The 17,505-nt window shown below is 41.0% G+C and overlaps 1 protein-coding gene across 3 annotated transcripts in view; it reads left to right on the forward strand.

Moving 5' to 3' along the window:
• tmtc1 (transmembrane O-mannosyltransferase targeting cadherins 1) overlaps positions 1–17,505 on the forward strand; it is a 340,296-nt gene that overhangs the window by 241,429 nt on the left and 81,362 nt on the right. For all 3 annotated transcript variants that reach the window (XM_033651702.2, XM_078165290.1, XM_078165291.1), the window contains one exon: positions 8,131–8,252. In XM_033651702.2, coding sequence (XP_033507593.1) covers positions 8,131–8,252 — 122 coding nt within the window. The remainder of the gene's footprint in view (positions 1–8,130; positions 8,253–17,505) is intronic.

Raw genomic sequence — 17,505 nt, forward strand, 5'->3', positions numbered from 1 at the left:
CCAGAGCGTCTTAATGAAACACGTCTCTCACCATCTCTGAAGTCACTGTCACTGTCAACCTGCTGGCCTCACCACAGTGCTGTAATGTTACATAAAGTGGTAGCACTTCTGTAGATTTTTAGTCCCAGTAACGTTATAGCCAGTGACGTATTATCCATTGTTATCCCGAGGAAGCTTTTGTTGTGGACAGACAATGTCTGCGGTGGGTGACAGACTCGACATCATCATGTAGCTCTTCAAATGTTCTCTTTAGCTCATTTTCCATATTTGTATCCAAGTAATGTTACCGTAGTTGTAAAATGTTTAAAATGCAGAAGACGGTTGCATATTTCCTATACCGTACAATTGTTTTGTCAAGTTGTAGTCCAGCAGTCCCTTGGTTAAACCCCATCTGCTGTCTGTTAGGCAATGTAGCTACGGGCCAATACAGTTGGGGGGGGGGAACTAAAAGTTACTTTTCTCAGTAACGCATTACTTTTTGGTTTAAGTAACTGAGTTACTAACTGAGTTATTTTTTAATGAAGTAACTAGTAATGGTGACTAGTTACTATTTTTCAGTAACTAGCACAACACTGGTTACCCAGGGTGTTCAGTTTTTTGGACAGGTGAGGTGTTGTTCCCTGCTTCGGGTCCTTTCATGATATAAAGACCAATTCAGACCAAAGATTCACAATGACACAAAACTGTTTTAGAACGTTGTAGAAAAAAACTGTGAAAGTCGGTTGATGGTGTCAGATGCAACTCAGTTGCTCAAATTGCAGGTGGCTGGTTTTCAGCCGTAAAGCACGTCACCTGTTTCAACAGCCAGGTTGCATTGGTGTGAACTGGCAGGTTTTTAGAATATTGCAAAGCAATGCATTGCAAGTAGTTGCCTGTTTCAACTTGTCTTGTAGGGAATCTTTGGTCTGAACTGGGCTTTAAGTGTGTCTTTCATAGGAAATCACTAATAGGCTTGTTTGAGATGAGCCGGGCCTGCACAGAGTCGATCACTAGTGATCGCTACACAATGCGTTCTGCTTAGATTTGTGTCCAACTTCATCCTGTCTTGATCTGACATCATACTAAAGTGGACAGTGGATAATCTCGCAAGATCAAGGCGGTTGCAGTTTTTAGAGCCAGGCGCTGCAGTTGCACTCCACCAACTGCAAGACCCAGGGCATAATGGGAAATGCCTCGCTCTCACCTGATCTAACAGCTGTTTGGTTTAGATCTTGACTCAACAATTGTCTGATTTGAAGGTTTTTTCTTTTAACAGAATACATGTTTTACTGATGGTGATGTGTAATAGTCAGAGACTACTTACATTCATCATAAACTATACAGAGTTTATTGTATATTAACAGTATTTTAAAATATTTTTTTTAATTATTGAAGTATTCAGCAAGTGTTTAGTTGTGGTCAGTGGGATGTGAGGATTCTTAAAATAACATGTGTACAAATGTTAAGCCCTGACTACATCTGACAGATCAGTAATGAAAGCTGTTGTCTTGTATTTCTTTCCTCTGTATTTGACTGTTTGGCTGATGTTTTCAATTTATTCATGTAGCTGAGGGCACAGGTCTGCCCTGCAGCACAAACTGATATGATGGTGATTTACATTAGAATTCATGTAAAATGGAAGTTGACCCACTAACATGAAACTTAGATCCTCTTTCTAACAAATCATCTGTATGTGGGTATGTTATCTGGCATCACAGGCATTGTTCAGTATTTATTCTTGGTATTAAAGTGCATCTTATGTCAGTGGAAGTAATTTGTGCAAGATAAGGGTCACATGACACATGCAGACTGTCAAAAGCACTTTTCCCTTGCCTTGCTAATACTGACCCAGAGCTAAAATTTCCTAACACTAGTGTAGCGGCTAAGCCTAACACCTAAAGCCACTGAGGGGCTGCGTAGACAGGCTAAAAACTTAATCGACGCGCTTGCTACCATACAACTATAACTTGTGCCTAATGAAATGGACAGCGTCTGGTTACGCGTCTTCATTGGATGCTTTCTCACTGTCTCCGGGATCTTCAATAACGTGCAAGAATCCATTTAGTGCAGATAAAGTCCATATTTATTTCAGCAAACAAACAAGAAAACGTGACGGAGCGGAGCGGTCAAAAAACTGTGTGCTCCTCCGTCTAGCAACGCCTGACACCTGTCAAAAAGTTCCTACCTATGTAGGAAGTTACACCCAACACAATGAGGACCCCTGCTGGCTCAATTTGGTGCTTACATACAATCACATAGAAATGGCTCCTACATTCCGGCCCCTAATTAGAATGGATACCAAACATACAATTCTTTCAAATACAAACAAGGAGCCATAATCAAAATGATACAATGAACACATTTTACCACACAATGTAGTCTCATGTACCAAAAACCTGAGATGACCTGTTAATGTGTAATCTCATGTAGCAAGCAAAGTTTTGTGACAGGATGTACAATGACATTAGACTTTGTCTGTAGATGTACTGAACGCACAAGTCCCTTTGGCTTGTCTGATCTTAACTTTCTGGCATTGGAAGCATCCGCCTCACTCTTCCTGCGTCACCTTTCCAACAGAATGCCCTTCAGCTTAAGGAACCAGGCAACGGAGACCTAAGCCAGAAGTAAGCCAGTAGCCGACCAGTGGCATCAGGTGAACCCTGCACATTAATGACATTCACCATGGCTTCCTTCTTGACCTCCATGTCATCTGCTGATATCGCAGTCTCCACCATGTTTGCTGGCTAGTCCACTTCAGGTTTACACAAAAACTTTGGTCCCTCAATCCAGCCATTGTCATAGATGAAATCTCCAACCCTCATTCCTCTGGATGCAACATCCGCAGGGTTTTCCTTGGAGCTCTCATAACGCCATTGTGCAGTTCTGGTGGCTCCTCTGATAGTGGAGATCCTGTTAGCCACAAACGTATGGAAACGTTTGTCCTCGTTTTTTATGTACTTGAGCACAGAAGTGCTATCCGTCCAGAAGACTGATTCTTGCAGCTGGAGCTTCAGCTCTGCTTTCAGCATGAGGTCAACACGAACAGCCAGAATGGCAGCAGTCAGCTCCAAGCGAGGAATGGTTATTGGCTTTAGAGGGGTGACTCTTGCTTTACCAAGCAAGAAAGAAACATGGACCCTGCTCTTGCTGCTTTCAATCCTGAGGTAAGTGACGGCGCCAAATCCATCCTGAGTAGCATCAGAAAAGTTATGCAGCTGCGCCTTGACGGGCTGTCCAAAGTCTTTGGGCTTGCTGCATCTCTCAACTTTCAATAATGCCAACCCTTCCAGGTCTTCCAGCCACCTTGTCCACTGATGCCCAATATCAAGCTGCTGAGCAGGTACTTGTTCTGCATAGCCCTTACTGATCATCCCGTTGAGATATGTTTTATACTCCTCATAAAACTGCTCATTGTTAAGGAACCTCCTTCTCAGACCAAGTAACCTTTGTCTGACGACAGAGAAGTTGTTGGGCAGAGACACGTCATCCTTCTTAAAGGGCAAGTTCAAACTGTAGTGACCATCTTTGAGTGTTGCAGACCTTTCAGCAATCTCCATGAACTTCATGTCCTCTCTCGAGAGTCCCCTTTCCTCTGTAGCTCTCTCGTTAAAGTCATGGTTGTACTGCTCACTCAGCATTTCTTCCAACCTGCTCACAGAAATCCTGTTGACAACTACTGAAGAGACCTCGGTTTCCAAGCTGCTGCCATTTCCTTGCAAAGGGCCATTAACAACCCATCCCAATGCTGTTCTTGTAGCATATGGGCCTTCCCCTTGGCTATTTATGACCTCCCAAGGCTCCAACATCTTGGGAGTGTTGCTTCCAATCAACAAATCCACACTAGCCTTTATGCTGGGAATTTTTACCTTCGACAGGCAGGGCCACTTTGCCAGGTCTCCTTCAGTCACAATGTTGTCCATGCTTACAGGCATCTTCCTCTGGGTGAGGACTTCAGGAAGTTTATAGAAAAGGTTGGTCTCCAAACCAGATATTTCCAAACCAGATAGTGAATGTGCTGGGACAACCCTTTCCTGTCCCATAGTTTGAAGGCGAAAATTGGTTCATCTACCAACAAGACTGAGCCTTTGCATGAGCTGCTCTGAACAAAAGGTAGCCGTACTGCCAGGATCCAAGAAGGCATAGGTGTTTATTACACGGTCTCCTTTGATGGCCTTAACTTGGACTGGGAGGATGGAAAGAAGACAGCGATTGTCTCTGGCCCCTGTATGACCACAAGTTTTATGAGATGCTGTGATGTTACATGCCACAGGCTCCTTGGAGTACTTTGTGTTTGCTTTAACTCTGTCCTTTTTGTCAATGTGAAGCACACTGGGATGGTTTTGACCACAAATCCTGCAGGTCAAACGGTTGTCGCAGTCTCGACTCCTGTGCCCAGCACATAAACATCCAAAGCAAAGCTCCTTTTCCTTTAGAAAGCTTATTTTATCTCGGTGTTTCTTCTTTTCAAACTGCTGACATACATCCAATGAGTGACTTCTAGAGCAACACACACAAGTTAACGTCACTGCAGAGCCATGTGCTGGTGAATTTACCTCTGAGTCTCTGGAGCTCTCAACTGATTGCACTGGTGTAATGGTGGTAGCAAAGCTGTTTCCTCTCATTTTATTCACTGGTTGTGACTTCATCCTGTTGGTGACCTTAGAACTAGATGGTCCAGATGGTACATCACTAATGTCACCAAAGAGAGGGTCAGATAGTATTCGGACGTGCTTTTCAGTGAAGGCAACCAGATCCTTGAACAGAGCTCTTTGTTCCGATGCTTCCAGTATGTCATGTGCAACAGTCCTCCATTGCTCTCTCAGCTTAATTGGCAGCTTAGACATGACAGCTCTCATATAACTTGGAATGTCCAATTCTCGCATGTACTGCAGCTTCTCCATGACATTGCAACACGAATGCAGAAACAGAGAGAAAGCTTGTAAAGCATTTACATCTTCTGCCTTTATTGTAGGCCAAGCATAAACCTTCTCAATGTATGCAGTGGCGATCTTGTACTTATTGCCGAAGTGTTCTTTAAGCAGCTGTTTTGCCTGAGCATAGCCATGCTCTGGAGCCATATGCTGGCAGCTCCGAACCAGTTCCCTTGGCTGCCCTCTGGAGAACTGTTTGAGGTAATACAAGCAGTCGCCTCTGCTGACCTTCTCCTCCACTCCTTGCTCAAATGCGTTCTTGAAGGAAATGTATTGGAGAGGATCCCCACTGAATGTTGGAATATCTCTTGCTGGCAATAACATTAAACATTGCTGATGTACAAGCGCTGCCGTTATTTCATTCTGCCTTTCCATTATGGCACAGATATTTCCAAATTGCCTTTCCTCCATTGGCTGAGCATTAAACAGTGTGGGTTCCAAAGGTTGTATGGATGCATCCAATTGCGTTATGGAATAGATGTTTTGCATTTTTGAATCCATACACTGCTTTAGTCCAGCTGTGTATTGCTGACTACCCTCCTGTGTTAGCATAGCAGTTGGTGGTGGGTCATTTGTTGGCAGTGACCAGTCCTTTGGCTCCCATTTGCTCTGCTTTACCGGCCTGTACTCCTTCACCATTGGGTTGAGCCTGTTAGCAGCAGTTGCCTTTTGTTTGTCCAGATATGAATTCATTGCATTTGATGGTGCTTTGGAAACACTGCGAGTGTCAAAGGCCTGTAACACTGCTAACTTAGCAGAGGATGCGGCTAGCTTAGCCTCCAGCTCAAGCTGTTCCTTTCTCCTTTTCAGCTGTTGTTCTTGCTCCTCCAAAGCATGCATCTTCTGTAAAGCTGTAACATGAGCAAGCAACGCAGCTCTTTCAGCCTCTGCTTCAATTCATGCAGATGAAGTAGTGCTTGATTTTCCACTGTGAACTTTTTCTGCTTGAGTGTTTGCTAGCCACATTTGAAACACTGTCCTCTGGCTTCACACCATCATCATCATCATCATCATCATCACCATTAGCATCATCATCATCACCATCACCATCATCATCATCATCATGCAATGCATGTTCAGCACCTGATACCCATTGCTTCACACCAGAAATGAATTCATGATTGCATATCATTTTTGCTTTGAACCATATGTTGTGTTTTTCCTTTTCCTCATCATCAGGTAAAATACCCACCAAAGAACCATGAACACATTTAGCTTCATCATACAAATTGACAAGATCATCAAGAGCACATTGTACCTTTACTTTGTCATTGTTTTGCATAAGCACATGCATTTTTTCTCTTAAATTACCTGCTTTGTTTAGCTTAGCTTTCCTAGTAGCTTGCAACCTTTCACACTTTTCAGCAAAAGCCTTAGCAGTCATTTTTACAACACGTTTTTCTTTGTCCTTTTGCGTACCAATGCCACCAGTATTAATGTTCAGCTCAGCCAATTGTGCAATAGCCTCGGCAGGCTCGTCCACCGTTTCACGTACATCCATGATGATTTTCCCACACGCGCAAAGTTACTTTTATTGTCCTCCCCATTTGACCACCAATGCATTGGATTTACACTCCGATTGTATGTAGCGAACAAGTGTGCACACAAACATGAATGGCCATTCATAAATTTGTAGTGCTACTACTCACGCTGGGCGCCATGATGATCCCGGTGAATGACTCCCGAACCGTCGCTGTGGGAAGATCGGCTCCCGATGTCCTCAGGCTGGCGGGGCTTGGCTCCAAACAAAGAAAGGTGCTGTGGCTAACAGCGTTAGCAGGTGTCGATGTCCTCTGACCGGTCCCCCGGTGTCCTCTCACCGACAGCTGACTGCAAACAGGTGGGCTCAGGTAGGTACAATGCCCAGCCTCAGATGTCCGCTTTCCAGGCTCCCATCAGCTGGAAACTGCTCCGTTGTCTGTGACATCTCTTGCTGCTTGGTAATGAAGCTCTTCCGGCATCATTTAGCAGTTTTTCGACTTGAATGTAGCGGCTAAGCCTAACATTTAAAGCCACTGAGGGGCTGCATAGACAGGCTAAAAACTTAATCGACGCGCTTGCTACCATATGACTATAACTTGTGCATAATGAAATGGACAGCATCTGGTTACGCGTCTTCATTGGATGCTTTCTTTATTTCTCACCGTCTCCGGGATCTTCAATAACGTGCAAGAATCCATTTAGTGCAGATAAAGTCCATATTTATTTCAGCAAACAAACAAGAAAACATGACAGAGCGGAGCGGTCGAAAAACTGTGTGCTCCTCCGTCTAGCAACACCTGACACCTGTCAAAAAGTTCCTAGGAAGTTACACCCAACACAATGCTGCTGGCTCAATTTGGTGCTTACATACAATCACATAGAAATGGCTCCTACAACTAGTGCTAGATTGGTTAACCCCGTCAGTCAAGGGCCCCTCATTTTGCATGTCCCCATAGTGGTCCCTGGAGTGTTTACTGCTGCTATAAGAAAACGGGCTAGTGTGAAGTTGAGATAGCAGCTTCAGATAGCAGGGAGAGATGGATCTAGCTGGTTGTTCAATTTATTCAACGAATTGGCTGAATCATTTTTCTTAAGAATGTGGACTTTCTGTACAGATGTACAGTAAGGAATGATGTACATAACTTCTTTTCAATCAAGACACCATAAAAATCAGGTCCCTTCCAGTCGGGATGGTTTCAATAGCTGTTGACAAGTGCTGTCCACAGCAGAACAAGCCTCTGATTGGAACGACACTAATCAGCACTTCACACTTCTCTCGCTCTCATTACTGATAATGAGCCAATCCATTGAACCCAGTGATGTTCAAATAAACACATCCATGGAGGGAGAGAAGGCAGAGGCTGTGTGCTTTATGAAATATGAATGGCCTCAGATATGGGCTCCACAGAAAAAGGAATTAACTGTAATGAGATAATTTGATCGCCTTAATTGCTTCTGTGTTGCACAAATAATTGTTCATATATAAGACAGATTGGTCACAGCTGCTGAATGTGCATATATCGGTGTGTAGAAGTGTGTGCAAGTGTGTGTGGTGGCAGAGTCTGAATAGCACATATTACCATTCACAATGAATGTGCTTTTCAGCCATGCTATTTAAAGCAGTCTTAGTTTATTGAAAAATGTAATTGTTTGCTACAGATGTGAATGTGCTCATATCCCTGTGTTGATCTCTCACCTACCCCTCTCTCTGTCTTTCTCTTTCTCTCTCTTTCTGCAGAGACAGGAGAGCAGGGAGGTGTTGGTGGGAATGTTGTTTCTGGTGTTTCCCTTCATTCCTGCCAGTAATCTTTTTTTTAGGGTTGGATTTGTTGTGGCTGAGAGGGTTCTATACATGCCAAGGTGAGTCTCTTTTTGTGTTTGTGTGGAGAATTGAATATGTGCATGTACCTGCATTGGTGCGAGCAAAGGCAGCAGAAGTATGGGGGTAGGGGCACGCCTGTCTATTAGACTTTCTGGTGCACAAGAACTGCAGTAAGAATTCTGACAGTGTCAGTAATTATGAAATGTTGAAGGGTCCTCAATGTCTGTTTTGAAGTTTGTATTAATAAGTCAAATTTGTTTATCTTACCATGCAAAAAATATAACGTCTTATCGTACATTTGCAAACAAATGAAAATGCCCTGTTAACAAGTACATTTCTGACATCTTAAGATGTTAAACATTGGGTGCAAGCATTTCACCAATTTTGTAGGGGAAACTGATGAAATAGTATTTTGTATACAATGGATTCGCATAAGTGTCCACTAGATGGCAGACTTAAATTAGATTAGAATACATTGGGCATAGTGTTTAGTCATCTATTCTGAGTGTGTTACTGATTTGCCTTAATTCTTTCATATCATATAAAATGAATGCCTAAAGTTATTTGTTTTACTACTACTTTATATTACTGATATTACTGAGGTCTACTGCTGAAAACGGCGTCGTGTTTCGCTTGCTAGAACTCCGATTTAATAAGTCAGCAGTGATAAAAATGTGTAAACGGTGTCATTAAGGCTAACAAGAAGAGCATTAACTGTATATTCACTTAACATGGAGCTAAAATTAATACAGAATTACGTAAAATGTTTGCCTCAAGTGTTACTGGCTGTTTATGAGTAATAAGAAATCATAAATCATCTCTTAGGGGTAGATGTTAACTGTAGGCTAGCTTGGGCTCTGTTAGATTTAACAATATGCTAATGGAGCAAGGCAAGCTAATCACTAACACGCTTGGTTAAAAAGGAGAACTAATGCTTTGAGATGGCTGTCAGAAATGACAGAGGTATGATCACATTATGCTGTCAAGGGATTAGCATGCCGTTAGCATACTGTTCAATAACGTTACCATCAAGGCTGGACTGGGAAAAAAAAACAGGCCCTGGCATTTTTGGCCATGGTGGCCCACTGATTGGTGAAATGCCATACGCACACACTACGCTGTTACCAAAATTAAAATAAACCTCAGTTGTACCCTACGTGTCCTGGAAGAAGAGTACCAAGGCTAGAAAATCAATGTGCCCATTCACTTCTCATATACATCCTGGTGGTAGTAGATGGCCACGGAGTACACAATGCCTATACTTTGGTAAAGGCACTTACCAAAGAAACTCTACAAGATTTATTATTTCAGTTTTTAATAAAATGTGTGCAAGTACAAATAAGATACATAAATCAGCAAGACCATACCATCATGTAAAATAAAAACTTCCTCAAAATGGCACCTTAAAAGAGTGAGATAAATGCTCAAATGCATGAAAAGCTGGACAGGTGGACTGACACCCTTACACGGACGCACACAAACAGTCTCCTTCACTACATGAAAGAGTCTCTCATTCATTCTGCTGTTATTACTCCTTACCGGGCCGGCAGTGGCTACTCTGTTCTCCTCAATCTGTCCCTAGGCCATATCTTTGTGTCCCTCCTCCTCCTCCTCTGAATCATCTCCACCAGCAGCAACCTCTTCTCCTGAACTACTCTCTTGCAGGTCCATGCAGGTTTATGTTTGGTGCGATGGGATGTACTGCACTCTGTGCGGATGGTCCTGCTGCACCAGATCTTACAGCAAACATGTCAGATATTTTCACGCATTTGGCTGCATCTGCCTGGAGATTCTTGCACCTTTTCTCCCATAGCTTCTCCGCACCTCCCTTGCACTTTGGTGGTTTATCCATCATTGTACGTTAGTAGGCTACGCACTCCACCACTATGCACAAGGCCAACAGCCAGCTACTTGAACTCGGGAGAACTCAGAAAATGAGTGGTGAGGGGGCGGGCTGAGGAGGAAGGGCTGAAAGATTTCATTGGATCAGCCCAATGTCAGTGTAGAAAAATAACCAATGGGCCGTTTTCTGTGCTTTTAAGGCCGGCGTGGACATTAAAAAATATATCTACATAATTGCATTAAGTAAATTACGATTGTGCCGGCCCAAAATATGCCAACGGCCCACCGGACATTGCCCAGTATGCTCTATGGCCAATCCAGCCCTGGTTACCATAGGAAAATGCAAGTTCTGGTTCACCGCCAAAAGCTGCGTATATAATTCACACAAGGTATCGGGGGGGGGGGGGGGGGGGCTAGGAATTATGTGGATAGAAAGCTCTTATTTCCTGAGTAAAACACCACGTTCGTGTTTAGGAACCTTTTTTTATATAATTTATACTGGATGAAAACACACATAGGCTGTAGTATGTTACGGCTACAGTGGTTTAAAAAGTTTCCAGAGGCCATACTCTCTCTTTAGTCACCAGGGGTTCATGACAGAATTTTTTCCCCTGGCAGAAAATGGACTTTCCCAAATAAAAATTGAAGTGGCGTAGAAGACAGGTGATAGGTACATAGCCACAGCATACCCATGAACATGAGCCCACATGACTACAAAATAGGCATAGTAGAGTCCAACGCAGTCCTATGTCAAAAAGGGGCAGGTATGTTGTAGGGGTGTAACGACCCATTGATATGGATCGATATATTGATTTGATGATGAACGCATATCATCGATGCAAGGTCTCTGACAGAAAGCCCTGAAGGTTAAATTATCCCATTTGCTGTTTTATTTGTGTTTATTTGTTCCATGTAAAGTTAACTTTGCTGTACAAATTATTTATGTGTTGTTTATGTGTTCTATGGCCAAAAGCAAAAAAGAAACGAGTAGCAGCGTCTTCTGTAACAGACTGTGTTAAATGGGCATTTAATATCGCCTAATACAGATCACAGACCCCTGAATCATATCGAAACGAAATCGTATCATGGCAGACTTTGTAATATTGGAAAACAGCTTATCGTTGTCCAAAGAATAATTTTGCATCATGATGAAACTGGTGATTTACACCCCTAGTATGTTGATGCCAACTAATGGCATGGAAGCTTAAATGTTCTAAATGTCTTAGGACATTAGAAATGTACTTGTTGTTTTTTTCTGTCGTCTTAACGGGCATTAGACTCATAAAGACGTTATAAATTTACCTGTTAAGATGAACAAATGTGACTTATTAATACAAACGTCAAAATAGATGTTTAGAGCCCTTCCGCGTTACATAATAAATATAGGACCCACAGTGTGTGTTAGTCATAGTGTGGCAGCTGCAACGTCTGTCTGTAAATAAACCCACTGGAATATCCCAAATGATGCAGAAAATACTGACCAATGTGATGTCGAAAGCACCTTTTGCCATGGTCCTGGGTTTTTGTTTGTAGCTTTTTATACCTCCGCACCGACTTGTCTGTCAGTCCCATTCTTGTGAATTTGATATCTCTACCTTATCTCTTTGATAACACCTTGATGAAATTTCTTCAATTTCTGCTCAAACGTCCCATTGGACTCAACAATGACCTGATTAAATTTTGGTGGTCAAAAGTCTGAGGTCAAGGTCAGTGTGGCCTTGCATCCATCTTATTCTTGTAAATGTGATATCACCTTTTGAGGGAATTTCTTCAAATTTGGCAAAAACTTCCACTTGGACTCACGGATTAAGTGGCTAGGTTTTGGAGGTCAAAGATCAAGGTCAGTGTGACCTCACAAAATATGTTATTGGCCATAACTCGCTAATTATGACAAAATGTCTAATTATGAAGTGATGACATTTTATATCCAAAAGATCAAAGCTTCACTGTGACATCATAATATTCAGCCTAAAACACTTTATGGCCATTCTTTAACATCATTTCTCAGGAACAGAAGGGGAGATATTTAGTCAGATACTGAATTGGTGATACTCATATTGGAACTGTGCCAATTGTATTGACCTTCTGTGCTGCCAGGGGGAAGGTGTGTGAAACATCCATGTTTTCACAGACATGGATGTAAACTGTAAGAGAAACTTGACTGGTGCGTGGAGGCGTACAACTGCGAGGTGGTAATTCCAGTTGTTTGTAGTCTTATATTTTGAGGACTTTCGTGTTTCCTGTTTTATTTTGTAAGTTCAGTCCTCATATGTGATGTCTGTTTACTTCCTGCCTTCGTGTGTTTTCCTGCCTTAGTGATTGTCTGTCCCTCCCTGATTTGTTTCACCTGTTCCTCATCAACCCTGCTGTCACCTGTCCCTTGTTATCTCCCTATTTTCCTCCTGTATTTAGTCTTTGTGCTCCCGTTGTCTCTCATCAGTCTGTCTGCGTTTGTCTTCTATACTTGTTGGATTCTCTCCGTGTTCCTCAATTAGTCTCTGTTTTTCATTGTTTTTTTGTGTGTGTGTGTGTTTTTTTTTTTTGTTTGTTTGTTTTGTTTTGTTTTTTTAAACCACACCCACAGTTTTGTTGTCTCCTTATTTTTGTCTTTTTGAAATTTGACCATTTGACCTTTAACCATGACACCATTGATGGAAAAAGTTTATGAAAAGGTTTGAAACAGTTCCAGTGTAATGGCCAAAGCTTTTCTCATTTGTTTTACTGCATTTATAACAGAGACACAGATTCACCAGGAGTTGACTGACACAAAAACTGACATTACAATAAAGATTTTAGTGGACACATATTACCCTTGTGGAGCTAATTAAGTATGATTCAGGTGTGAGCTCTGTTCTAATTTGGTTCTTTACTAAAGACAGTTAAGAGACAAAATCTTAGAACGTGTGTGATGTTAAAGGATTTTAATGGTTTGTCATCTGATCAAGTCACGTCAATCATTCTCATAAAGATTATTTTGAACATATTTGATATCTGGAATATTTGTAATCTTATGTAATCTTATCATTTCCTTCAACCAAAAATAAAATAAACTCAATGAAAGCAATACATTTTAAACAGTAAATAGTCATGAAAAGTACATCTGTATGATCACAGCAGGATCAGCTGTACAGGATGTCTTGGTTAATTATGAAATTAATCATTAGGGGTGCATGATAACGGATTTCCTGCTGATATCCAATAACAACTTGTCCAATAACTTGGCCGATAACCGATACCGATATCAATATATCCACTTTTTTCTCCCACCTAATTTTAGTGATCATCAATTTTCTTCTGTAGTGGAATTAATATCATATCACGCATGCATACCCTCATCGTGATGGCCCACCAGCAGATGGAGACATGAAATACAATACTTGTCAATGTGTGTAATAATCATTCATTGTGCAAATTAAGAAAAAGCACATTGGCCAATACTGATCATTCATTTTAAAGCTGATATTAGCTGATAACGATGATGTACTGATATTAGTGTGCATCCCTATTAATCATTTTTAGTAATTTGGGATATTAATCGTTTGAAAGAGGTAATGTGGTGACAAGCACTCAGCTCCAGAGAGCACTATGGCTTTGCTTTGGTGTGTGTGTGTGTGTGTGTGTGTGTGTGTGTGTGTGTGTGTGTGTGTGTGTGTGTCTCTGTCTGTGTGTGTGTGTCTGTGTGTGTGTGTGTGTGTGTGTGTGTGTGTGTGTGTGTGTTTGGTCATCTGTGAGTCCTTACACACACTTACACAGTAGTATCACTTTTGCACTTCACTCTCAAGCTCAAGCCAAAAGCCTTTCCACTCTCATCAGAATCAGACAGTTTTTGTTTTTCTGCTCTCAGTCGGTCTCTGTCCTCCTCCTCTCTGCCAATTGATCTCTCCATCATTCCTCCTGTCCCAGATCTCTGTTGGCATTTTCTTTTCCATCTCTCTCTCATTAAGTCACACTCTGTCATTTGCTTGTAAACTTCGGTGTATTCCGATCAGCCCACCTCCCTCCTTTCCTTTATCCCTCCCTTTTTCTCTCATTCTCTGCATCTGTTTCCTTTTATTGTTCATGCCCCCTCAAGTCTTGTACTCCAAATAAATTGTCATTTCTCAAAGCTCTTCTCTTTCATTAGTTCTCAATCTTGGATGTTTTATGCTGCATGAAGTTTATCAAAATTCTCTTTGAATCATGTGATCCCTAAGGGACGTGCGTGACCTTGATGAGGGCTTAGAGGGCCCATGAGGTCCTCACATACATATTCACACAAACACTCTCACAGTGAATCCTCTCTCTGAGCAGGGGGCTTTAGATGGAAGCACATGCCTTCAGGGGGTAAGGCTCAGAACAATCCCCTGACTTGATCTCACTCAGTGCTCACTTAAGCTGCCGCATGGCTAATTGCAGTGTATCTGTCAACAGCTGCTGCTGCTGCATCCTGAATAGTTCAGTGTAATGAATTTCAATTACATAAAAGTAATGAGCCACCGTATCTACCTTGTATTCCTATTTCCAATCAATTATAACAAAACACAGTGAAAGAGCCTTTTTGGCGCAGGGGTTAAGGTGCAAAAAAAAAAAAGAAAGTATAATTTTTTTTGACAATATGAAAGAGGTATTTACAATTACTGATAAAATGTACATCCATATTTGTAAGCAAACATGAAATAAGTAATTGCATCAGTATACTGGGTAAAATGTAAAAATGAAGTAATTACAAGTAAAATAAATTAAAATATGTTTAAAACTCAACTCATAGTATGAGATCTTTTTTTTTTTTTTTCATATATATATACTTTATTTTTTTTCCACCCAGTGTTTATACATACAGAGAGTAAAATAAACAAACGGACAAACAGACAAACAAACAAACAGAAAAAAAAAAAAATAAAGAAAATAAGATAAAAATAAAACAAAATTACAACGGCTGCAACAACCACATCTTAATTCATCCCTGTGTCATAATAGCTTGACCACTTATGCCATCTTTTTTCAAATAATTTCAAGTTTCCCCTTATTTTATATGTCAAAAATTCCATTTGGTATATCTGTTGAACTGTGTCTTTCCATTTATCTGTTGTGGGAGGTGTTTTTTGAAGCCAGTGTCTTGTGATTTGTTTTAAAGCAGTTATACGCAGCACTCTAAGCAAATAGTTGTCATCTTCATTGGGGACCATGTCCCCTGTCCTTCCCAACAGCACATAGTCTGCACCTACTTGAACAGTCCCTCTTAAAATACAATTGATTTCCCTCTGTACAACACTCCAATACGTCTGCAATACAGGACAAGACCAGAAGACATGCCCAACATTAGCATACAGTTCACCACATTCCCTCCAGCAGCCTGATGATATTTTATTGTTATATTTAGCTTGTTGCACCGGTGTTATAAAATATCTTGATTGTATTTTCCATGCGTATTCTCTCCAATACGGCGACATGGTAGTTGTATGGGCATTCTGATTCATTTCCCTCCAGTTCTCCTCTGATATACTTATATTAAGTTCTTCTTCCCATTTTATTTTTGCCTTTGTGTCTTGGTGCTTACAGTTATTTTCTAAAATAGTATATATGGCAGAGATTTGGTGTGGTACTTTAGTTTTGTCATAGTTCTTTATCAAAAATTGCACCAGTGGGTGAAAATCTCTGCTGGTCTTCCTTCCGATTTCGCTGTATTGAATATAACTTCTTATTTGTAAATATCGGAAGAAATGGGAATGTGGTAAAAGGTACTGTTTACTTAGAGATTCAAATGACATTATTCCATTCTCGTTTAAACACTGTCCAAAAATTGTCAGTCCCTTTTGTGCCCACATTTCAAAAACTTCATCAGTTTTGTTAGGCATGAATTCAGGGTCTTCTTTTATCTCTCACAATGCCATTAAATCTTTCTTTATTTCAACAGTTCTTTTTATTCTAGCCCAAATTTCTAGAGTGCTTCTAAGTAGTGTATTATCTTTTACTAATGCTTTTCGTTGGCTTTCTGTACAGAAGGGAATCGTTTTTATTGGACCATGACACATGGGCATTTCTATTGACCTAAGTACGTATTGGCTGCATTTGTGCTGCGAAATAATAATGCTTCAAATTTGGAAGGGCAAGCCCCCCCTTCTCTTTAGCCATTTTCAATGTCTTCATTTTAACTCTTGGTTTCTTGGCATCCCAAATAAATTTACCTAACAATGGTATTGTCTGGAATAAAAACAAAAAAACATGGAAATACATTCATTCTAATTGCATCTATTCTCCTACCCAGTGACCCTATAACAGATTTCCACCGGTTCATGTCCTGTCGGACTTGTGCTTCCAAACATTTATAGTTCAATTGATACAGTAACCTGGTATTCTTTGGTAGCACAGTTCCCAGGTACTTAATTCTGTCCTTGTCCCATTGCCATAAGTATTTACTTTTCAGCTCCTTAGAGACCGGGGCTCCTAGGACCATTGCTTCACACTTCTGTTTGTTTAGCTTATACCCTGACACAAGACTATAATTTTCAATAACTTGCATAAGAGCTGGTAGAGATTTATCTAAGTTTGTAACATATAAAACTACATCATCGGCATATAAAGCCAGTTTATGGAAATCCTCTGTTACTTTCACACCCTCAATTTCATAAGTTGCTCTAATACATGCTGCCAGGGGTTCAATACAGATTGCAAAAATTAGTGGGGATAGGGGATCCCCTTGTCTTGTTCCCCGTTTCAATTCAAAACTGTCGCATAAGGTCCAATTTGCCCTGACTTGAGCTTTTGGCCTGTTATACATAGCTTGAAGCCATTTGATAAAGGTGTCATGAAAACCAAATCTACTACAGGTTTCAAATATAAAAGGCCATGACACCCTGTCACCCAGTATGAGATCTTTGATAACTACTTCAATGTACACTATGGACACTATGCACTTCTTGTATGGTTCACTAATTTCAACAGGGTACTATTGTCTCAAACCACACACTGCCATTTTGCACTTACCAGAAGTAATGTCAGCTTTTGTTTTTTACCTCCTCATCTTCTTTTTCTTCTCCTCTTCTTCTTTGCCTTCTTTTACACAGCAAATTGCAAACAGACAGTCAGTATTGCCAACATTTGACTGCAGTCTCCACCCACACATAAACCAAACTTACACAACATCAGTGCTGATTAAAATATGCTGCCATAGCCAGGAGCAAGTTAGCTAGCTGGCGAATGCTAATATTAGCACTCGCATCATTGTTTGCGGTACCAAATCATTACAGACCCAACAAACATTACTGACGGCTTCTATTCAACAACATTATTGGTACTTAGTGCAAAAAACATGTATACCTGACATCTGTATAACACAGCAGTGTTCACAGTCAACTCAGGCTTCTTGTTGTCCCCAGCTGCCATGTCAAAATGTAAGAAGTTTGTGACGTGCCCTCTGCTAGGTCACAAAGATGGCGACTGTTGAGGTTGAGAAGTGTCCATCATTCCACA

The sequence above is a fragment of the Epinephelus lanceolatus genome, chromosome 23 (genome assembly GCF_041903045.1).
Source record: "Epinephelus lanceolatus isolate andai-2023 chromosome 23, ASM4190304v1, whole genome shotgun sequence".
Taxonomy (NCBI): domain Eukaryota; kingdom Metazoa; phylum Chordata; class Actinopteri; order Perciformes; family Serranidae; genus Epinephelus; species Epinephelus lanceolatus.